The following is a 24,766-nucleotide window of genomic DNA, read 5'->3' as shown; positions in this document are numbered from 1 at the left end:
AGAAAGTGTTGCATCTGTTGCAATGCTACACTTAGTTTATTCTTGTCCATTGAAGGAGAAATCCTTTTAAACTGAGGCTGTTTTTATTTTTGTTTCAATCCAGAGTACCTATCTTTGGTAAGCTAGATTTACTCGTCTCCAACAGACCTTGTGTCTAATTTTGCCCCTGTTGGGAGGCAAGTCTAGGAATAGAACTAAAATAATAAGTCTATTTTTTTATATTATTCTTATTATTATTATTAGTAGTAGTAGCAGCACTATTATTATTATTATTATTATTAGTAGTAGTAGTAGTAGTAGTAGTAGTATTTATTATTCTTATACAGAAATAAAGACCTATTATTTTGCCATCTAATTTTCATACGCTTTTGTGGTTTGTAAATTAGATGATTGTAGTTTTTCTTGGTTAAATTACAGTTTGGGGTTTTTTACTATGACAGGGGTGTGTGTGAAAGTATTTTTTCTAAGAACACGACAAAACCATAACAGAATGTAAACGAATTTAGAGTACTCTCTCCTGGGCACATTGTATTTCAGCAAACAGTCTATCATCTGAGCGATATATTAAGGTAGGCTTAATACAAATATTTGCAAAGCACCACCAAATAATTTTTTTTTTTCTAATATAGTATTTTCTAATATCTATATCATATTTTTTGTCTTGTCTGTTTGTCAACTCCACTTTTTCTCAGAAACTATTGAACCAATCTGGCTGAAATTTTGTATGGGCCTTTGTTATGTAAGGTGAGGCGAACTAAGTATTATGGTACCTGTTTGATGCCCAGTTATAGATTAATAAAGATTAGTCACCATAATACCTATTTACTTTAGAAGTCAACACAATAATACATTTACTTTAGAAGTGAACCGGCTATAACTTTTTGAAAGCAGAAATCTGAATAACAAGTATATAGTGTACATGTAGTTTATTGTCTTGTATAATTTTTTATCAACAAACATCAATGAACACGTATTTAGGCATAACTTTTCTGCAAAATCGATATAAAGTGCAATCTATAATATAAATCTCAACTGTTTGTTTAAATGCATGTATGTATGTATGCCTAAAACTTTCGATAGAGGCGACAAATTTCACAAGATCAGTATCGTTTTGAAGCTCTACACTTTGGACAACAAATATCGAAAAATTGGCTAAAAACATTAATTCCTTCACCCTCAACTGGGCACTTTTCAACAAGGAAGGGTCGCTTTTTTCGTCAATATTTTCTAAAGTCATCCCCTCTTTTCGATTGACTAGCCACTTCCGGTTTGGCCATGGACGCAACGGCAAAGATGTTATGTTTTTTTTTTCACGTTCTTTTCCTCCTTTGCGATACGGGTTTGAACCTGTCTGTCTACTACCATTGTTATTTTTTTGCTCAACACACACCTCCAAACACCCGGGCAACGCTGGGCACCTAGGCTAGTCTATATACAAAAACGCGAAAATGTGTGTGTGTGTGTGTGTGTGTGTATGTGCGTTTTTGTGTATGTCTGCCAAAGGCTTTTTTCGTCAGCCTTCTCAGTCAGCTCGCTCCTTCTTAAAACTTTTATATCACGTCTAAATCTACAACTTAAGAACGGGGGTCGCGGCTATCTTTAATTTGCCCGACTTTTACCAGCTATTTTCGATCACCACATCTTCGGAAAGCGAATGATGAGGAGGAGGAAACAGTAACTGGCTTGCAGCGCGAAACTAGGTCAAACATCATGCGGCAACTTCCTCACACCTGTATATTTCACTTTATAAACCTTAACGTAACACGCTTATCAATTCCTCTCCCCTCGTGGCCGAGATGGCTAGGTCTCAGATTTTTTTCCATTTCCTTTCTACATTCGCGTCATTGCTTCAGGGTTCAAGCCTACCTTCCTACTAAAACTTTTTTTTTCTTTTACACCTCAAGACACCCGGCCAACGTTTTTTTTACCCCCCCCAACCCCCAACGACACACACCTCCAAACACCCGGGCAACGCCAGGTACCCCCTGTTAGTTAAATATAAAGTATATAATATATGAACATATAACATTATTAAAATTAAATTAAATAATATATTACCATTTGCTACTGAAGAAAATTGTTGTTATTTTATTTTATTTTTTTTTTTTTTAAACAGTGATCACCACTTATCAAGGCCCGGAAGCCACTCAGGGATAAGGGTTATTGCAAGTACATTACGTTAGTGTGGATATTTGATGAAGTGTTTACTTAAGGGGGCGGTTCATTAGGAATTTGTTAACATTGGACTTGAAGACATCCAAGTCGTAGTCCGGTGGGAAGCAGGCAGACGGAACAGAGTTCCACAGGCGTGCAGTTCTAAGAAAGAAGCTTTGTTCATGGAATCCGCGCTTTGATTTAGGCACAGATATAGAGTGGGGGAAATTTTTCACAATGGATTCAGCTAGACTGGTGTTTTTCGTGAAAGATTGACGAGGGGGGGACCAGAGATTGGCGTTCAGACGAGCACCTGCCATGGAAATAACGATAAAACAAGGATAGGCTCGCAACGTCTCTTTTGTGGGAGAGAGGTTGCAGGGTAGAGAAAAGGGCATCCCCCACTAAGCCACGAAGTCTATTTTGTACTCTGTCAAGGCAGGATAGGCTGTTTTTAGCAGCTCCTGCCCAGATATGGCAACAGTATTCCATCAATTATTATTTTACAAAGTAAACAGTGCATTGAAAATATGTCTCTTACTAAAATATTTTAACCCAGTGATTTGGTTGCAGAAAGAGGACTGCAGAAATGAAGATAAGAGATTCATTCTAATATTTAATAACTTTATTGATTATCTCCATTGGTAGGTTTGTATGGAAAGGAGTTCCTATGTAGAGATGTGTACTAGTCTTGACGCGTAGAGACATGTACCAGTCTTGACTGTGATACGACAAAACAGTTTGTTTGTGGATGACTATATAAATAACCGATAGTTGCTAAATCTGGAATTAAAGAAAATAGAATTGTCGATTTGAAGTTCACCGCCTCTAAAAATCACACACACACACACGTATATATATATAGTGTTTGTAGCATTATTAGTTCATAGAGGTCAATTATATAAAACTTTTTTTTTATTTCAAATTCACCATTTAATTACAAGTAGAGTTATATATTAGTATATTTATTTTTATTTATACAAATATTTTTAATTTTTGGCTACATATGTGCATACATGTTTCAGGACTGACCTTATTGAAAGTGTAGCATCATCAGGAAACTAACAGAGAAGATTCTGAAAAGGCAGATCTATCTATTTAAAATGATCACCCACAGACACGCAGTTTCGCTATATCACAGCTCGCCAGTGAGACTTGACAGATAAGTAGTTAAGGTTGAGATTGAAACTAGATTGTTTTTTTCTATGGTTCACGCTTGTATCTTCATGATCGATTGAAGTAGGGAAATGATATTGCTTATATAAACAATACATCCTATCCTCACTTGAGCAGTGAAGGATGTGAAGCGACCTAATTCTGGCATACAGATTCATCCATGTGAATATAAGTCTACCGCTAACATAGTGCGGATGCGTGTATGCAAATGCATGCAGAATGACGTCACCAGTAGGGAAAAATAAAGACTTTTAAAAGGAGATCACATTAGAGATGAGAATAACGTTCGAGATCATGTGAGAGGTGTAGATGGGGCTCGAGAAGACGATCAGGTGAGAGATGTCACAGTGGTAACGAGAGAACGAGGAAATAAATGTTGCTGTACAACAAAAAAAACGAGTTGGAGTTCATTTTCTATTCTGTGTTCACTTTGCGACTGAGGCTACAATGTGTTGGTTCCTCTGTGTAATGTTACATATCTCTAGTGGATTTGTTTAAACCCAACACCTAATCACAGTTGATGCAGGGCCGAAAGTTGGTGTGCAAGCAACCATACAACTAAAAGATGACACAGGCAAAAAAAAAACGACAAACGGCCATGGTAGAGAAGAGACGACAAACACAGTTGATACAGTCATGAACGAATATAAATCTGTTCAGATTTATTTTCCAAAAAAAAACTGAAGGAATGTTGGAGGTCTCAGACTGAGAGTTGAAGTCCAGCTGGCATTGAGCTGAAATGGTTATGTGGTCGTCGCTGGTGACTGCAGAAAGGCGCTGACTTGCAATGTTGGAATGCTGGAATCAAGTGAGTCGGCAGTAAGTGGCTGCTGCTGCTGCTGCTACTGGGTTTGCCTGCTGTCGGGGGGGGGGTAGTCTAATCCATTCTGTGTGGGCATGACTGCTGCTGCTGCTGCTGTGTTAGTCTGCTAACGGGCCCAACCTCGCTGCTCAGCGGTCTAGCCACAACTCACTGCTTGTTGAAAAGGCCTGCTGTTTTTATATTCATCTGGCAGACGTAGTTGTAGACAAAAGTGGCTCCCAGTGCTGGTTGTTGTTTTCGTTTTTGATTTGTGTTTGTTTTCGTGTTTTGATGTACTTTATGGAACCATCCGTCCGGTGGTTATGTTTACTCGTCCATATCAAATTGAAAGTGATAAAGTCGTAGATGTATTCAAGTCGGAATTATACTCTTACAGTGTTCCACGGGATAATTATTTGTGTTGATGTACGTGCCAGAAGGTCGTCAGCTCTGATGACTGCTGTGAATTTGATTGTTTTTATTGATGATTGATTTTTCCGGTTGAACCCGCGACACAGTCACCCGCAGATGTACTAGCGTTGTTTTCGTCTCAACAGAAAAAAGGCAGCATTTGCTGTGTATGTTTTGATCCCTTAAACAACCTCTCAGAGAAGGTAGTGATGGTGCCAACCATATCCAGGTTTAAAGTCACCTTAGACAAATATTTAAACGGTATGATAGAGGCTGCAATTTATTTTAGAATCAATCTTTCAATTATATTCCAAGAACTGCATCATAGATTCTTTTTGCTTTGCACAAGTTATAAAACGCTTGGTATGATTACTTTGAATTGGAATCGGGAATCAAAAAAAAATAATCGGAACTTTTTAGAGGTATCAGATTCAATATCATAATCGGAAAAATTTGTGCCTGTTTCCCAATGCCCCAAAACGATTCTTTTTATTGTTTTTAATTCTTTTTTGTTTTTGCTTATTTATATCCTATCCTCACTTGAATGTTTTTCACTGCTTGTATTGAGGATGAAATTATAAATATTTATTGCTTTTAAACTACCACTAAAACTAAAATCTATAAGTCACGCCCATAAGTGTGTTTTTACATTTGCGAAAATATATACATATTTTACATGGGTTTTTGCGGTAATCTGCCCCCCCCCTCCTCTCCAACAAAAAACAACTCTATATTCAGAAATTTAAATTGGAATCAGTAATTTTATCAGAATAAGGAATTTAGAACAGAATCAGTAATTGTATTGGAATCGAGAAAAATATTAGAATCGTCCTATCACTAATATATATATATATATATATATATATATATATATATATATATATATATTAGTGATAGGACGATTCTAATATTTTATATATTCTAATATTTTATGATATTCTAATATATTATATATATATATATTTTATATATGTATATATATATATATATATATATATATATATATATATTGTTTTACCATTTATATAGATATAGATATATATAGATATATAGTGTTTTAACAAAATCAAGACATCAACAAATAGTGTATTTCATCGTTAGTTACAATTGTTTCAAGACTATTCGGACAAATTCAAACCTTATATATATATATATATATATATATATATATATATATATATATATATATATATATATATAAATATATATATATATATATATATATATATATATATATATTGCCATCCACATACAGTACTGTTTCGTTGTATCAGAACTCATCAGTGCGGCTAGACAAACACCTTTCCCCAGCCGTGAATTGAACCTACAACCGTCGCATTGACAGGCGGCAGCTCTCACCATTCGGCTACGAATCAGTGCCGTAAATAATTCTCCTAGAGTGTGTATTAACTCCATACCCTCCACAGTGCTCGAACCATCAGCTTGTTTACAAATAAATTAATAGTGGGCTTCGCTTAATCGCTTTTTAAATACGCGTCGGGTGAAAATATATTTACAAAGTGCTCAACCCAAAGAGGGGGGGGGGCTTTAATTGTCATCCACATACAGTACTGTTTCGTTGTATCACAACTCATCAGTGCGGCTAGACAGATATATATATATATATATATATATATATATATATATGTATATATATATATATATATATATATATATATATATATATATATATATAAGGGTTGTTCCAAAAGTAAAGCCTACTATTTTCTTTTAGCTCAAAAAGTTGAAAGGCTAAGAAGATGGGAGTTGTAATATTAAAACAAGTGACCTTTCTTTTGTGCTCCAGAATTTATTTTTTTGCATATCATCATCATTCTCAATGCACTTAGCCAAGAATTTAATGACACACCTCTGCTTCTGATGCACGTCTGTGACAGCGGTTGCTTTCTAAGAGTCTAACACTGTCAATATCTGCAACAGAAAGATAAAATTTTCAGGTCATTAATAATAATCCCCTTTGATCCGTTCCGAAAAAATGTTTGAATCATCCTGTCACTAGTATTAGCATTTTTATATTTCTTTCAACTCTATATGTAAATAGAATCGGAATCAGAACCAGTAATTGTATCGGAATCAGGAATTTAGAACCGAATAAGTAATTGTATAGGAATCGGGGGAAAAATTGGTATCGTCCCATCACTTAAACTTTTTATGCTTTCTTTCTTTTTTTTTTTTTATATTTGTAACCTTTCCATGTCTTGAGGAGCCTCTTGAGATTTTTGCTGTTTGTCTTTATTTTCTTTCAGTCTGCGATCCATTGATCCCAGAGGCTATTTTTATTGGATGAATATGAATTGTAAATAAATCGGTTAAGATAAAGTTCAACAATCATTGATTGTTTGCTATGAACCAACTGTTGCGTCCATCTTTGGCTAATAATATCTTTATAGGTTTTTATGGACAACATCTGGTTAAACATCAGTAAACTGTTGATACCACTTTCGGTGATCATTAGAATCAAATCAAATATCTTATATCCTGCTCTTATTTTAACTTCATAGAAAAAAAGAAAAGAAATGATAATTCTCTTCCCTTCCTTGATGTTAGATGAAAATCATCTTAATCACTAACAAGTGACATAATCCTTCAATCGTAGATGTGTCCCTTTTCTTCTTGAGATTCTTATGGGATGGCTCTGCTCTCGATGAGAAATTGATTCTAAAACTTCTTGGTTCTTCTTTCTCATACAATCAGACCATGTGTGGAGTACTTTGGGCTGGTGAATCTGTGTCCCATTTGAAGGTTCTTGATAAACTGCAGAAACGTATTTATAATTTGATTGCCCCACCCCTGATCACACTTTCTTCTTCACTGCAATCTCTCTCTCACAGATGTAATGTTGCTAGTGTCATCTTTTCTACAAATACTATCATGGCAAGTCAAGTGGCTTCATGCCTTGTCTTGAGCGATTTCCATTAAAGCAAAAAGTTATACCTTACCCAATCGTGGCCCATCAAACTATGAGAATAAAGAATAGACTTATTACTGGAACAGTAGCAGAAATTCGCCATGAAGCAAGCAATCAACAGAAGATATTGTGTACTGAAAGAGACAGCTTTCCTTGTAGGCTTGTATATAATCATGTTTTTCGGCTGTTTTCACTAGTGAATTATTTAATTTTGGCTCTTCCGGTTAATGTTGGGTCATCAGGAGAGAATATGGACCGTTTCAGGGCTTTCTTCTTCCAAGTTAATTACCTTGTAGACTTGTAGATAATCATGTTTCTCGTATGTTTTCACTTGTAGGGTATTTCATTTCAGCCTCCAGATAATGTTGGGTCATCAGGAGAGAATACAGACTGTTTTGGGCCTTCCTCTTCTTAGTTAATTCACTTGTAGATTTGTATATAATCGTGTTTATTGTCTGTTTTCACCTGTTTCGACCTCCGGATAATGATGGTTCATCAGGAGAGAATACATACTGTTACACAATTAACAAATCATATTTTGTTCAGTCAAGATATGATTTGTTAATTGTGTAACAGCTGAGGTTACTCTGGTTGCGTGTCGGGTTGTATCAGTGGAATTGTTCAGGATCGTATCGAGTTGTATCGGTGGGATTGTTCAGGATCGTATCGGGTTGTATCGACAGAATTTGTTCTGGATTGTGTCAGATCATGCCAACAAAATCGTTTGGGACCGTGCCTGGTTGCGTTCGCAGAAGTGTTTGGTACTGTGTCGGGTCACATTGATGATATTGTTTGTATTGAGTCGTGTATAAACAAGCATTCAGTTTACATTTGTTGTTCAGTTGACTTGACTGTTGTTGTAGTTGTACTGTATCTTAATCAATATACTATATACGCCCTATGGAATTGGGGGCGACTAATAATGCAATTTTCTGCATCTTAATCCATTAGGAAGTGAAGTATTAGTGAGCAAAATAACAACGACCGCTATAATCACCAATAAAATTAATTACATAAAAATATATAAAATATTAACTACATAAGACTCAATTTTTGAATTCATAGTAATATATTACAAATACAATATAGAAAATTTAAATGTATTATAGATAATATTTATTTCAAAGTAATTTTAACATGAAAACATACAGATAGTTTTAAAACTTTGTATATAAATTTTTTTTATATATCTTTTAATAGACTTATTTTCCATGACTCAATTAACTCTATGACGTGCGTATAATCTTCATTTTCTTTCCCTTCTCTTTCTCAGAGATTCTAGACTAATTGAACCATATGACAGGCAGCGGATGGTCACTCTCTTCCTTCTTTTTTCTTTCTTCTTCTCTTTCCCTTGCGCGCAGTTTATTTCCTTCTCTCTATATCCATATATTTCTCCCTCTTCTTCCTAGGTTAGTAAACGCGTGTCAAGTCATTTACGTGTAAGAACGTGCATATTTAGGGGCGTGTGTTTGTGTGTATGTGTGTGTGTGTGTGTGTGTGTGTGTGTGTGTGTGTGTGTGTGTGTTGGGTGTGTGTGTGTGTGTGTCTGTTGTTACATCGGGCTACCGGATAGCCCCGTTTAAGCGTCATAATGTTCTTGTTGTTTTTTTTAAAAAATCCCTCCCATACTAACTTAATTCCCACCCTCTCTATAAAATGTATTAAGTGGATTGCTACTACCACCCCCTCTGGTTTTTGACGTTGGGGCCCGATTCTTTTTTCTTTCTTTATTTCAGTATCAAAAATGTAATTGTCTAGTTTAGATGCTTGAAAATACCATAAGGTTGAAATAAATTATTGCATCGACAATTATGTAATTTCCGTGTTATATTTTTATGTTATTGCTCTGTTTACCACATTGAGCTCTCATACCCGGATTTCCTCCTGGAATTATCCCATTATAACACTATATATATATATATAGTAATTTAGTAATTTATAAAATATATATGGCGATTAAGCTACACTGAATATTCGGCGTAGCTTAATCGCCATATATATTTTATAAATTACTAACTAGCTCTACCTACGTATTAAGCACTTTTGAAGTAAATACTTAAAGTTTACGCATAAATCTATACTTTCGTATATTAATTTATGTGAGTAAATTAAGTAGTTATATATATATATATATATATATATATATATATATATATATATATATATATATATATAAGTGACCTTGTCGGTGTGTGTGTGTGTTGTGTGTGTGTATGTGTGTGTGTGTGTGTGTGTGTGTAAAAAGCTTCTATCAAACTTGTCTCTGAATATTCAGTCTACGCAGTTGAAATTTGAAAATTTGATATATAGGGTATTTGGACATGTAGCACACTTTCGATTTGGATTTCAGCTGGCAAAAATTGCTACTAAGAGGTCAAAAGTGAAAACAAAACAGTTGACCTTCACAGGAGTATTTGACTTAACATGTTTGCAAGCACAAATCTACATTGATAAGTTAAACAACATTATTTTTTAACTATTTATATGCGTATGGGCGTTGCTGATAGGCTAGGGAATGAGGCTGGAGAGTTGTATGTTTTGTTTTCGATTCTAACTGATGGTATCCAAGTCTTATTGCTTTTATTTTTAATATCTCTACTATATATTGGGTACAATATAATAATCAATAGAGAATTGGCTCTATAATAATAAATACATAATCTGCATGAATTAAAATATTTAAGTGTATCTTATGACCAGATGGACTACTAGTATATAGATAAAAGTAACACTGTCGGTGTGCGTGCAAAAAGTCTCCACTAAACTCCTCTTTAAATATGTGGTCTACAGAGTTGAAATTTGATATATAGCGTAAATTGACTCTACCCGTTTTTTTATGTGTGCATGTGCTAATTAAACGTTATGAGTTAAACAACATTATTATTATTATTTTTTTGTCTACCTATGTATTTAGGTCATACAGTAACAGATAATGCTGGAGAGCTTTATTTTCTGTTTCGATTCCAGCTGATGGCCCACAAGTGATTTTTTTAAAAACTTTTGAAATCAGTACTATATATTAATTTCAATAAAATAAACGATAGAGAATTGACTCTACAATAATAAATACAAAATTTTTTTCCATGAATTAAAATATAATATTTAAGTGGATTTTACGATCAGGCAACGCTGGACGGACTGCTAGTGTGTGTGTGTATATATATATATATATATATATATATATATATATATATATATATATATATATATATATATATATATATATATATTTAAAATATAATTATCCACTGATACGTGTTTCATCGTCTACGACTCATCAAAGTGGCTGAATCTCTCTCTCTCTCTCTCTCTCTCTCTCTCTCTCTCTCTCTCTCTCTCTCTCACTATATATATATATATATATATATATATATATATATATATATATATATATATATATATATATAAAATAATACATATGCCACTCCCTATTTGGGGGTACCAAAATTTGTTAAAGAGAAAATTATTCTCAACTCGTATTTAGGTAAAAATGCACTTTCGTATATATAATTGAATTCATTCAAAAAGTATTGCAAAACAAAAACAAATAGCATCTATATATATATATATATATATATATATATATATATATGTATATATATATGCTAGAAGGCTGACCCGACGTTACCCAGGATTGAATGATGATCAATGAATGTTTCACACTCCAATATTTTTAGTGTCATCGAAATCAAAGAAATAGACCATTTTTCAATCGAATAGATTGATTGCATGCTCTAATTGGAGATTCATTGCAGTGCACTGGGAGGATGCTTTGCATGCTAAGTTCACAATATATTGCAGTCTAGATTGCACTGAAGAGAACCTAATTTTTATTTTATGAAATTATTTTTATATATAATGTCTTGCATTAAAGTTTAAAATTCAAAAGTCAAGTATCATACTTCAATTGTGCTCTAAACAGAAACATTCATTTCGAACGCGCCCTGTCATATCAAAGAAACTATTGTTGATTTTATATGTTGAGTCGTTCGGCTTGTGTAGTAATAAAACTTTTCAAATGCACTTGTCATGTTAGGTTTTGTAAAAGTACTAACTTAAGTCACAATCGCCTGTCCCTTCTTTCATTGGATTGTCTAGATTATCGATCATCAATACATAAAATATATTGGAGACATTCTGACACAAAACCTATCTAAGAACACTGCCAGGCACATAAGGTACCTTTGTGTGAAATTTTTAAAAAATCGATTCAGTCGTTTTCGAATCCGTAGGAAACGAACTCACAGACACACAGACCAAGTTTCTTTCTTTTTAATAGTATATAGAGACAGAAATTATATATATATATATATATATATATATATATATATATATATATATATATATATAAAATAAAATGTTTTTACCGTCATTGGATTATTTATTTACCTTTCACCAGACTAGCCATTCACGTGTAATCACCCTTTTCTTCACCATATTCCCTCTGCTTCACTTTTTGTTATCAAGTAAGATATTTGACTTACTTGTAGTTTCATCAAATACTTTTGTATGCAAAATCCGATCCCACATTTTGCTAATTCCTACCCTCTGATGAGAAGGTAAGTATTTCTTCGAAACTCCGCGGATTAAGGACTATCCACTTATCAAGTGTTTCCTTTTCAGATTAAATATGTTTTAAACTCATTTTCAAAGTGTTTTTTAACATGTTTTATTAACTGTTTTCTCTTATATATATATATATATATATATATATATATATATATATATAGAGAGAGAGAGAGAGAGAGATAGATGTATATATGTGTGTTTAGATACACACACCACATACATATGTGTGTATCTATTTTCATAAACTATTTTGCATACTAGAGAGAAGAATCCGAAAATAATAAATCAATATGTGAAATTTTATAAAAATCGACCCAGCCGTTTTCGAGTCCATAGGGAACGAACTCATAAACAAACAGACACACAGACAAAGTTACTTTTATATAATAGTAGATAGCGATAGTAATATATATATGAGCAAACAGTTAATAAAATATGTTAAAAAACACTTTGAAATGAGTTAAAAACATATTTAATCTGAAAAGGAAACACTAGATAAATGGATAGTCCTTAATCCGCAGAGTTTCGAAATACTTTCCTTCTCATCAGAGGGTAGGAATTAGCAAAATGCGGGATCGGATTTTGCATCAATATTTTGCATCAAATACTTCTGCATGCATAATCCGATCCCGCATTTTGTTAATTCCTACCCTCTGATGAGAAGGCAAGTATTTCTTCGAAACTCCGCGGATTAAGGACTATCCATTTATCTAGTGTTTCCTTTTCAGATTAAATATGTTTTTAACTCATTTCAAAGTGTTTTTTAACATATTTTATTTACTGTTTGCTCATATTATAAGCTCTATTTCCTATTTGGTTTTATCGAGCTTTTACATCTGGCTGAGATAATTTTATAAATATTATTTTTTTAACATTTATAATATACTTTAATTTTACCATCTTGGATCATTTTGGTAAATTTAATTGTAATTTTATTTTTTATATATATATATATATATATATATATATATATATATATATATATATATAGAGAGAGAGAGAGAGAGAGAGAGAGAGAGAGAGATAGATAGATAGATAGATAGATAGATAGATAGAGAGAGAGAGAGATAGATAGATAGATAGATAGAGAGAAAGAGATAGAGAGAGAGAGAGAGAAAGAGATAGATAGATAGAGAGAAAGAGAGAAAGAGATAGATAGATAGATAGATAGATAGAGAGATAGAGATAGAGAAAGAGAGAAAGAGATAGATAGATAGAGAGATAGAGAGAAAGAGAGAAAGAGAGAAAGAGATAGATAGATAGATAGATAGAGAGATAGAGAGAAAGAGAGATAGAGAGAAAGAGAAATAGAGAGAAAGAGATAGATAGATAGATAGATAGATAGATACACATAAGTATGTGTGTGTATTTATTTTCATAAACTATTTTACATACTATAGAGAAGAATTCGAAAATAATAAATCTAACGATTAGATACATACAAACGAAGCAAAATAAATGAAGTACTAACCAATACGGTTTGATATGACTTGTTCATATTCTGCTAGCTTTGAAAAATCCATTTTCAACTCCTTTTTTAAATCCATCGTTAAAACCGTGGATGAAGATGAAGAACGTATTCTCCAAAAATATGTACTTAATCCGTCTTAAACGTAGCTCGCAATGTCACTGCCTTTCTCTTTAAATGTGAGAAAAAAACATTTCGATTTCAAAGCGATTGGCCTAGGTTGAAACCTATTGTCTTGATGAGCTGTCAGCTGTTTACCTATATGAATAGATATGAAGTCGAGCGTGTCTGAGTGTGCTAATATGTATTTCACAATAAAAATGTATTCTTGTTATTATTGATTGGTTGAATGTATATTTTAGGAACCTACACTATCACATTAGACAGAATTTCCATGAACAGATTTTTTTTCCCAAGAACTTTTCTGTCGAACACATTACCGCAGGACTACTTCCCTGAAGACCACATGACTGTCTCTTCAAATCCAATGTGAACAAATTCTTTTCATACACCATCACAATAACAAGATTAGCTAAGGTTAGAGTGAAATTAATTAGAATGTCTCTTATTGATGAGAAGTTCAGAGAAGAAAAAAACAACAAAATCTTGTCATTAAGATGTTTTGTTGCCAACGTCGAGTTAACGGCTTCTGCTGCTATGAGAAAGAAAGGGCGAAGAAGTCCATTTTAGTTGTTACTGCTGCTGTCAGAGAAAGAAAGGGCGAAGATGTTCTTCCTAGATGCTGCTGTTGTTAGGAAAGAAAGTAATCCATGTGAGTCGTTCGGACAACCTCCACCATCAACTGCTGGGGACAGATAATGACGCAAATATATGGTGCGCACGGACATAGTTGAGAGGAGCTGTTTGTGTTGCAATCAGAGGATAGATTTCGTTGTTGTTGTTGTTGTTACAGCATCAGAAATTTTTTTAAAAATTCAACTATATTGTCCAATTGACTACTATACACTCTTAACGCTTATCCTCGAGTGGTCTCTGGGCATTGATAAGTGGTGATGCCTATGTAAAAATAATATATGTATATATATATATATATATATATATATATATATATATATATATATATATATATATATATACTTGATAAACCGCTCCCTCTCTCACAGACGTGATGTTGCTAATCTCAATCTTTTTTATAAATACTATTCTAGCATATGTATTTAGAACTGTCTGATCTATTCTCTGTTTCCTTTGTTTCAGCTTGTTTGGCCTGCTAGTGTAGTGGTCTTCATTAATTCACTGTTTTAATGCCTCATTGTAATACAGCTTTCTATTCCAGTAGCTGCCTCTCAAAAACTGTTATGGCAAATCAAGTGGCTTCATGCCTTGTCTTGAGCGAAGTTTTTCTTTTTTTTTTTTTTTTTACTCATCTTCACCCCAAACAAGGCACATTGCCACTTGGATGTTAGGGACAACTAATTGGGACCATGCCTATAAAAAGGTGAGATATTGGTTTCCGTTGCATTTGAACTTTAGCACGTCAGTACAGTTTGGGAAGCAGACAGCAGGAAGAGAATTTCAAAGTCTAGCCACTCTAGGGAAGTAGCTATTAGAGTAGAATACTTTCTAACATTTAGAGACCTCAACAGTGAAGGGGTGTGATTTTGTTGCTAAGCGAAGTTGTGGAACTCTCTACTTGTTCACCTTTTTCCTTCTACCTGCAGCCTTGTTTTTTTTTTTTCAAGACTAAGGTCAATAGACATCTCCTGCCTTTATGATAATCATATTTTGTTCTTGTTAGCTCCTTATATTAAGTGGCTTTACACCTTGTCTAGAGCGATTTAACCTGGGTGTACTAAGTTTTTTTTTCTTCTTTTTACATAGGAATCTCCACTTATCATGGCCTGGAGGCCACTCGAGGATAAGGGTTAAAGAGCGTACAGTAGTCAATGGGACAATATTATAATAATCATTAGTAGTGGAAATTTGGTAAATTTGATTACTTAAGGGGAACGGCTCATCAAGAACTTATTTACGTTGGACTTGAAGATGACAAAACTGTAGTCAACTGGAAAGCAGGAAAACAGTTCCACAGGCGTGCAGTTCTAAGAAAGAAGCTTTGTTTATGGAATCAACCTTTGGTTTAGGCATAAATAAAGAGTAGGGTAAATTATTGATAGTGGTTTCAACTAGACAAGTGTTTTTCGTGAAACTCATGCAAGAGGGGACCATAGATTGGAACTCAGACGAGCACTTGCCATGAAAATAAAGATAAAGCAGAGACAGGCTTGCAACGTCTCTTCTGTGGGAAAGAGGTTGCAGGGAAGAGAAAGGACATTCCCCACTAGGCTATTAAGTCTTTTTTGAACTCTGTCAAGGTAGGATAAGTCCTTTCTACCAGAAAACAGAAATAAACAGAACATACATACATAATTTGTGAATTTAAAAAAAATATTTTTTTTAACTGTTTGAGTTTTTAATTTGTTTTAATAAAAAAAAAATGACTGACTCAATTTGTGAGAAATTGAAAACTTAATCACCTAACTATCCACTTCAAATCGGTAGTTTTTGAAACTAAATTGCTAGAGTTTACAAATGTCTTTTTTCATGAATAATTACTTTTCTACCTTATCGTTTTCCGTAATTTTTTGGATATGTTACTATTTGCGACACGGCAATTACATAAGTACCATTTGTTTTACTTGAAATCCAATATATTTTCGTTATTATAATATAGAAGCACCAAAAATTCCTCATCTGGAGCTATCTGCTGATGAAGTCATATATTTAATTAAAAAATGAACTTTTTTTTTTTTAAAGTTGTCATTCATCCTTTTATGATGTCATCCATTATGATCAGTTTAAAGATTTCACAGTCGTCCATCTTGGATGCCATGTCAAAAATATTATATTATCGTTCACACCTGCTAAAATTTAAAAAAAAATCTATTAAAAACTAAAGTATTAAAAACTAATGGAATCATAGATAAAATAGTTTTTGAAGATTAATATGCATTGTAATCAATTTGGTAGCCATCTTGGATATTTTATTTGAAAAAGCACAAGATGTAAACTTTGGGACTTTTGCTACTTTCGTGAATTTTAGGTTTTTATAGTTTTTTTTTTTTTCACAAATGAGTCACCACTTATCAAGGCCCGAAGTCCATTCGAGGATAAGTTAATGAATGTAAGTTGGACGGTTCAACAAGAACTTGTTTACATTGGAATTGAAAACCAGGAAGCATGCCAGCGGAATAATGCCCCACAGTTCTAAGAAAGAATCTCTTTTTATGGAATCTGCATTTAGAGTTAGACACAAATACAGAGTGGGGGAAATTGCTGATAGTGGGTGTAACTAGTCAGGTGTTTTTTTATGAAAGTCCGGCAAGGGGGAGACCATAGATCGGAGCTCAGATGAGGACTTGCCATGAAAGTAACAATAGCGACATGTTTGCAATGTCTCTTCTGTGAGAAAGAGGTTGCAGGGAAGAGAAAAGGGCATCACTTACTAGTTACTAGTTACTTATGCCCAACAAACAGTAAGAAAAAAAAATCAAATGTGCTACAAGAACCAGCTCAGGTTCAAATATCTGTTAAAATATTTAAAAAAAATATAGGTATTAATCGATCAGAAGCTTAGAAAAAACAAAAACGGGTTAAATAAAAGTTCAAATAATTTTTGCCAACAGCCAGAAAGTGATCAAACTCCTTAAAACAAATTCACCAATTGAAAAAGTCACTTGACTAAATCACATTCCATATACAAAGCTTCCTTTCCAGAACTGCCCGCCTGTAGAAGACTGTTCCATTGGCCTGCTTCCTGTCCGACTACAGTATGGTAGCCTTCAAGTTTAATGTAAACAAGTTCTTGCTGAAACTTTCAGCTTTGATAAGCGATGACTCCCTTGTCAGTCTTTCAAAAAAAAAAAAAAATCTTGTCCGTGCAAGGACGTACAGTCAGTTGCTATGGCAACCAATCCTGATCAGTTGGACTGCATTTGCTCACACCAGCAAGACAACTAACTGTTAAACAGAATGAGAAAAACACTCACATACTAACAATTGCACAACACACACAACAATTTTTTGCTTCTCTATCTTTTTAAATCATTTTAAAGCTATTATAAATAAAACTTGTATATATTTTGTGCAGATCGCTATTGTCATTTAATTATATTTACATTTATTGTTGCAGTCCTGCTACTATTGGAGAGAGCCGAGAGGTGTGAAGGCGCCAATCGTCTATACAACTAACACACAGGTAAAAGAAGCATCGGCCATAGCAAAGAAGACACTGATGGTCGTTTAAAGACGGTGTGTAACGTTATCCAACATGTTGTAGCCTCAGTCGAAAAGTAGACAAAGAACAGGAAAAAAAGACTTCAATTTGCTTTTTTTTTTTTTGAACGGCATTTATTTCCCCATTCCCCCACCATACATAGCTTCTTGTTATGGCTGTGATGTCACCCACGTGATCGTCTCTAACCTGCTCTTGAACGTCATCCACATCTCTAATGTGATCCTCTTCTTTTTCCTTACTACGAAGCCATTTCGCTCACGGCTCGGTATTTGCATGTAGCAGTCCATGCTATATTACAGATAGATATCGTGTTTTATTTTTACTGAGAATTGAAATGGTAAAACAGCAGCAGCAATAGGTTGTCATTTACAATTTTTAATCTGGGCTTAGTTTCTAAGTGCAGCGCTGATTTGTGCAAGTATTTAACTTCCTTTCTGGCAAGTTAATTGCTATTTACTGGCATAAGATCCCAGCACGCAGCTATTGGTTTGGTTTATTGTTTAACTATGTTTTATGAATTTCTTACTGAGAAGTTTTGAGGTTAGTACAAACATTGACGACAAGTCAGCTCATTGGTAGTCTAGCTGGAAAAGAAGAAGTCGATGCCTGATCATCGGCATCTGGTTCAGACCGGGTTGCCAACTTGAAAAGAGTTGGTCGGAGGTACAGTCAAAAGGCAAAGCCGCGGTCGACTCATGGGTTTGAAGGAAACTTTCGTTAAAGGGTAGAGCAGAGGATCTGATCGTGTTCTTCAAGTATTAATTGAAAGTCCAGATCAGATGTGATAGGAAAAGATTACATCCTGCAGTCTGTGACATAAGATGGATCAGAATAGCAAGCTTGTGTTTAGGAAGAGATGTCAAGTTTGAATTTGTGTTCCCTGCCTGATCATGGCAAACACAATTCCAGGTCCTGTCAGACACCAGACCCTTAAAGGTAAGTCCTGTGTCTAGATTAGATTCTTAGTTAGCCAAGTGAATTCCCCGCTGCTCCCCTGATACGAAACCTCCAAGATGCCCGCACCCCAGCTTTTCTTATCATCCTTGGCCACCCCATTAACTGATTATCATCTTGGAGCGACATCATATATAGCCCCCAACTCCTCAAACCCATTTTTTCTTTGTTCCCGTCTAGAATTCAGCCCCATTTAGAGATTGACCTGTTTGTTTTCGGGGCCCCCATCAGGCTGGAAAACTGTGGGCGGTCTACCATCCAGAAAGGGTTGGGAGGGCCTTACTAACACTTTTTATTTAATTCTTGGACATTTCCCCCCACCTGAAATCAATGAAATTTTTATCTTCAATAAATGACTTTTTATAAAATTTTATTTTTGACATACATTATATATATATATATATATATATATATATATATATATATATCATAAGGTAAAATTAAAAGCCAAGAACAATGCGAGATTTTTTTTTTTATATAGAGTAAAATTAAATGCAAACAAAAGAAATAAAGTTCTTTTTTTTGTTGTTTGTTTTTTCTTTTTCACACAAATTTTAACTCTAAACAACAGTAATTTTTTTTTTTCTGTTGTATTCAATGGTGATATAAATCTCAATATATTTCAGACTTATTAGTCCATTTTCAAGAGAAGACAGCGGAAGAGTGTTCAAAATTGGAAAAGTAGCCGCAGAGTTTGCCACGTGATACCGCGAAATATAGAACAAAAAATGACGTTAGGAGAACGTTAAAATAAATCAGTTGATGTTTGAAATACTTGTTGCGTTTGTGAATCAAGGGAGATGACTATTCAAGCAAGGTTTTTTTTTTGTTTTTTTTTAATTATTGTTTTTCTTATGTTTTAAACTTATATTATAAAAGCGGAGCTCAATTCCAGTCTATTGTTTAGTGTGGGAGTATTTTTTGAAATAATTAAAGATTCGAGGATACGAAGTTGACCTACGTTTCTTGAAGAAGCAAGAATGTTGATGTGAAAATCTGGTTCTGAATTAATGCAAGTGCGAATATGTTTATAGAACGACGAAGCAGTAGTGTTTAAGTGCTCTTTAATGCGGTGATGAAGCAATCTGGTAGTGCTTCCGATGTAAGATGCACTGCATTTAGCGCATTGTAGGTCGTAAACAACGTGGTTCTTAAAGCAACAACCTGTGTGTGATATTGGGCAATTAGAGAGTGAACAAGGGGAAGGTGTATGCGATGGATGTTTTCGGTTGAGCTGTTGTCTTAAAGTAGATCCAGTGTGGATGAGTTGAATGTTGAGCCCCTCGCTGCGGATGGCTTTTCGGATTGAAGATGAGATTTTGTCACTGAGGAAGGGTAGTTTTAGAAAACAATTGTTAGAGAAGGGTCGGGTGTTGCGTTTTTTCTTTTTAAGTGAGGATAGGATCGTATTAGGGTAGCTGTTTAGTGAGAGGGTCTGTAGGAAATTGTTAGTGTGTGTATGTTTGTCGGAGATGTTAGTGCATTTGTCTTGTATGCGTGAGATTTCGGCATGTGCGTAGTTTAGTTTGTCCTTGAGAGGTAGTGCAGATTTGAAATGTACGAAGAGGCGTTTGCTGGCGGGTTTTCTGTAGAATTCAGTGCATATGGCACCATTTTTTTTTATTTGTATTTTAAAATCAAGTAGAGAAAGAGATTCCGAAGAGTCTGGGTGTTCTATAGTAAATTTTAAGTTTGGGTCGGCGTTATTGAATTTGTGGAAAATGTTAATAGCTTCTTCGCGGGAGTATGTGATAATTAAAATGTCATCGATATATCTAGTAAAAAGGAGATAAGAATAGCAGGTACTAAGGGTGTGTCTTTCGAGTTTGTCCATATAAGCAATGGCAAGAATACCGGATAGACTGGAGCCCATGGGTAGTCCAGATACTTGTTTGAACGTGTTTTGTAGGAAAGTAAAGTAAGTGTTGTCTACTATAATACGGAGGAGTTGTAAGAGATCTCCTGGAGTAATTCCGAAGCATTGTGGGTTTTTAGATGCTATAATGTCTGCCATGAGATTAATGGCTGGATGTGCAGGAATGGAGGTGTATAAAGAAACGACGTCTAGGCTAAATGGGTATCTGTATAGTTTGAGTAGATGGTGTGGTAGATCGTTGAGTCTGTTAATTACTTGGTTGGAACTACTAACATGGGCTGGGAAGGTAGAGAGTAGAGGTTTAAGTTTATGTATAAAATAAATACGTATTATATACGTTTTAAGTCAAAACAACACATTATTACAAAATAAACAGATATTTATTTTGTTTGAAATTTATATTGAAATTCATAAATATATTTTGAAGTAAAACTTCATCTTCAGTATGTCTTTCTTTTTTACTTTTTGCCATGTTGCTGTTGGAGCATAGAATCAGTAGAAGTCCGTTTGTTGTTTTTACTGTAGTCTAACGTGAATTCCGCATGACCAACACACCATTCCGACATTTGAAAAGACTACCATAAAAAGAACAAACGGACTTCTACTGATTTTATGCTCCAACAACAACATAGCAAAAAAAAAAAAAAACAAGAAAGAAAGACATACTGATGATGAAGTGTATCTTCGAAATATATTTATAAATTTCAATATGAATTTCAATATGAATTTCAAACAAAATAAATATCTGTTTATTTTGTAATAATGCGTTCTTTTGGCTCCAAACATATCTAATACGCATTTATTTTATTCAAACGTAACCAATGCTTCGATCAAGGAACACAAACCTGAACATAAATTCCATGTGACCAACGCACCGTTCCGACATTTGAAAAGACTACCGTAAAAACAACAAACAGACTTCTACTAATTCTATGCCCCAACAACAACATGGCAAAAAAAAAAACAAAAGAAAGAAAGACATACTGAAGATGAAGTTTTACTTCGAAATCTATATATATAAAAGCGAAAATGTATGTATGTGTGTTTGCTTTTTCTGTATGTCAACAAAAGGCTTTTTTCAGAGAAGCGGTTGCTCGCTTCACAACTTTTTAAAACTTTTTATATCACATATAAATCTTAATATCTCACAGTGAATAACGAAGCTCGCCTGTCTATTTAATTTGCTTGATTTCGGGAAGATAAATATTCAACATTTGTCGCTTGCCGCATGTGGGTTAGTCTTTTTCCTATAACATCTTGGGGAGGGGAAAAAAAAGCGTTCAGCAGTAAATGAAGGTACTATCCTGCAGTCAAACTTGACCTCATTAACTCATTAAAACGGCCACCTGCTAAATCCAAGTAATTAAATAAATTCAAACGTTTTTCTGTTAGCATGTCGTGGTGGGGCAATGGTTAACGTCGAACTTTTTTTTTTTTTCACACTTTAATTTACAACTTTGCCTCAACGGTTCGGGTTCGATCCTCATACTTACTTTTTTTTTACCCCCCCCCTCCCGGAGTTTCGACACACAGCTACAAACACTCGGGCAACGCCGGGTACTCCTCGCTAGTATATTTATAAATTTCAATATAAATTTCAAACAAAATAAATATCTATTTATTTTGTAATAATGTGTTGTTTTGGCTTCAAACGTATCTAATACGTACTTATTTTATTCAAACTCAAGCAGCGCTTCTATCAAGGAACAAAAACCCTTACATATATATATATATATATATATATATATATATATATATATATATATAAAATAAAATAAAATTCATTGGATAATTTACCTTTCATCAGACTATCCATTCACGTGAAATCACCTTTTTCTTCATCATATTCCCTCTGCTTCACTTTTTGTTATCAAGTAAGATCTTTGACTTACTTGCAGTTTCATCAAATACTTTTGTATGCAAAATCCGATCCCGCATTTTACTAATTCCTACCCTCTGATGAGAAGGAAAGTATTTTTTCGAAACTCCGCGGATTAAGGACTATCCACTTATTAAGTGTTTCCTTTTCAGATTAAATATGTTTTAACTCTTTTTCAAAATGTTTTTTTAACATGTTTTATTAACAATTTGCTCTTATATATATAAGTTTAATATATATATATATAAAATAAAATAAAATTCATTGGATAATTTACCTTTCATCAGACTATCCATTCACGTGAAATCACCTTTTTCTTCATCATATTCCCTCTGCTTCACTTTTTGTTATCAAGTAAGATCTTTGACTTACTTGCAGTTTCATCAAATACTTTTGTATGCAAAATCCGATCCCGCATTTTACTAATTCCTACCCTCTGATGAGAAGGAAAGTATTTCTTCGAAACTCCGCGGATTAAGGACTATCCACTTATTAAGTGTTTCCTTTTCAGATTAAATATGTTTTAACTCTTTTTCAAAATGTTTTTTTAACATGTTTTATTAACAATTTGCTCTTATATATATATATAAGTTTAATGATTAAAGTTAAATTCTGTAAATCAAAATATATACACATATATTTAAGTTAAGACTTTATTGTTTGAAACAAGGAATATATGGAGAAAAATTATATTTGTTTCCTTAATACATGAATTTTCAATAATAGCTCACATCATCAGAGCAAAATGTTCAGTTATGAATAAACAAGTATTTTGCTTTTACTCACATATAGGAGGATGGACAATATAAACTCGGCAGCAATCTCCAATGGGTGTCAAGTCTGCTTTTGAGTGCGTTTACCGTTTGTGCTTGTACAACTGCATCTGGGAGATCATTTCATGTGTTGACAACCGTCTGTGAAAAGGTCCCTTTGCAGACATCTAGCCTACAGTGTTTTTTTACGATTTTGAGGCTGTTCCCCCTGGTTGCGCTGTTTTTGGCGATCTGAAAGGACGGCTTTTTTGTATCATAGATCCCATGGATGTACTTGTAGAGATTGATCATGTCACCACGAATTCTCCGATGCTCAAGAGTAGGCAGTCTCAGGATTCTCAATCTTTCAGAATATGGCTTGTCCTTCAGTGATGCCAGCAGCTTGGTTGCTCAGCGCTGTACATCTTCCAGATCACTGCATAAGGTCTTATGGTGTGGCTGCCAGACAGAGTGGCAATACTCGAAGATAGGACGCGCAAGGCTCTTGTAAAGTTGCACAAAGACTGTATTCGAGAGGAAGTCAAAAGTGCGGCGAATGATCCCTACAACTTTATTTGCTTTTGCGATGGATTTAGCTACATGTTTCTTGGAACTCAGTTTGTTGTCGATGTAGATGCCTAGGTCTTTCTCATGATCATGCTCTTCCAGTGTTATCACTCCAAGCAAGTTGTCTTTCAATGTGTATTTAGCCTCTGATCTCCTGCTCCCTAGTTTCTGGATGCTGCATTTCTGTGGGTGAAAATGAAGCAACCAGTCCTGTGACCAGTTCTGCAAGTTATCTGGGTCAGCCTGTAGGTTGGCTGTGGCTCCTTGGATGTCACTATGTGTGAACAACTTTATGTCATCTGCAAACAGCTTCATTTCACTTTGGCAGAGTTTGGGTAGGTCGTTTATGTAGATAATGAATAACATTGGGCCAATAACACTTCCCTTTGGTATCCTGCTCGTTACTGGTGCTGGTCTTGATTTTGCTCCATTTACTACTACACACTGTTGCCTAGCATTTAAGAACACCTGAATCCAGTTGAGGACTTTGCCCTGGATGCCATATGACTCAATCTTTGTCAGGAGACGCCAGTAAGGCACGGAATCGAAGGCCTTTATGAAGTCCATGTAGATGATGTCGATACTTCCTCCTGCATCGAGAGTTTCTGTCCAGGTATCCATAGCTCTGTGCTAATAAGGTGGTTTTCCCTTAAATGCCTTATAACTTCTTCCCTGACAAGTTTTTCCATCACCTTACAGAGTAAGCATGTGAGACTAATTGGTCTGTAGTTACTCGCTTGTAGTCGGCTTCCCTTCTTGAAGACGGGGGAGACTGTTGCCTTTCTCCAGTCCTGTGGTACTTGTCCCTCTAGCAGAGATTTATGGAAAAGCAGTCATACTGGGTGTGCCAAGGTATCAGCAGCCTTTGAAAGAACAAGAGGGTTGTGCCGTCTGGTCCTGCAGCCTTGTTGGTCTGTAACTTCTCGAGTAGTTTCTGCACTTTTTCCTCAGAGATTTCGAATGTTTCT

General features: G+C 34.5%; 1 protein-coding gene across 2 annotated transcripts in view; it reads right to left on the bottom strand.

Moving 5' to 3' along the window:
- LOC145293208 (SCY1-like protein 2) overlaps positions 1-13,691 on the bottom strand; it is a 207,101-nt gene extending 193,410 nt beyond the window's left edge. For both annotated transcript variants that reach the window (XM_080139727.1, XM_080139728.1), the window contains exon 1: positions 13,516-13,691. In XM_080139727.1, the coding sequence (XP_079995853.1) occupies positions 13,516-13,591 (76 nt within the window). In that variant the 5' untranslated portion in view covers positions 13,592-13,691. The remainder of the gene's footprint in view (positions 1-13,515) is intronic.
- Between the last annotated feature and the right edge of the window lie 11,075 nt (positions 13,692-24,766).

This window comes from Euprymna scolopes, chromosome 14 (assembly GCF_053919585.1).
Source record: "Euprymna scolopes isolate OS-2025 chromosome 14, ASM5391958v1, whole genome shotgun sequence".
Lineage (NCBI taxonomy): Eukaryota > Metazoa > Mollusca > Cephalopoda > Sepiida > Sepiolidae > Euprymna > Euprymna scolopes.
Note: the sequence above shows the minus strand (reverse complement) of the source record. Positions and strands in the feature narration are given on the sequence as shown.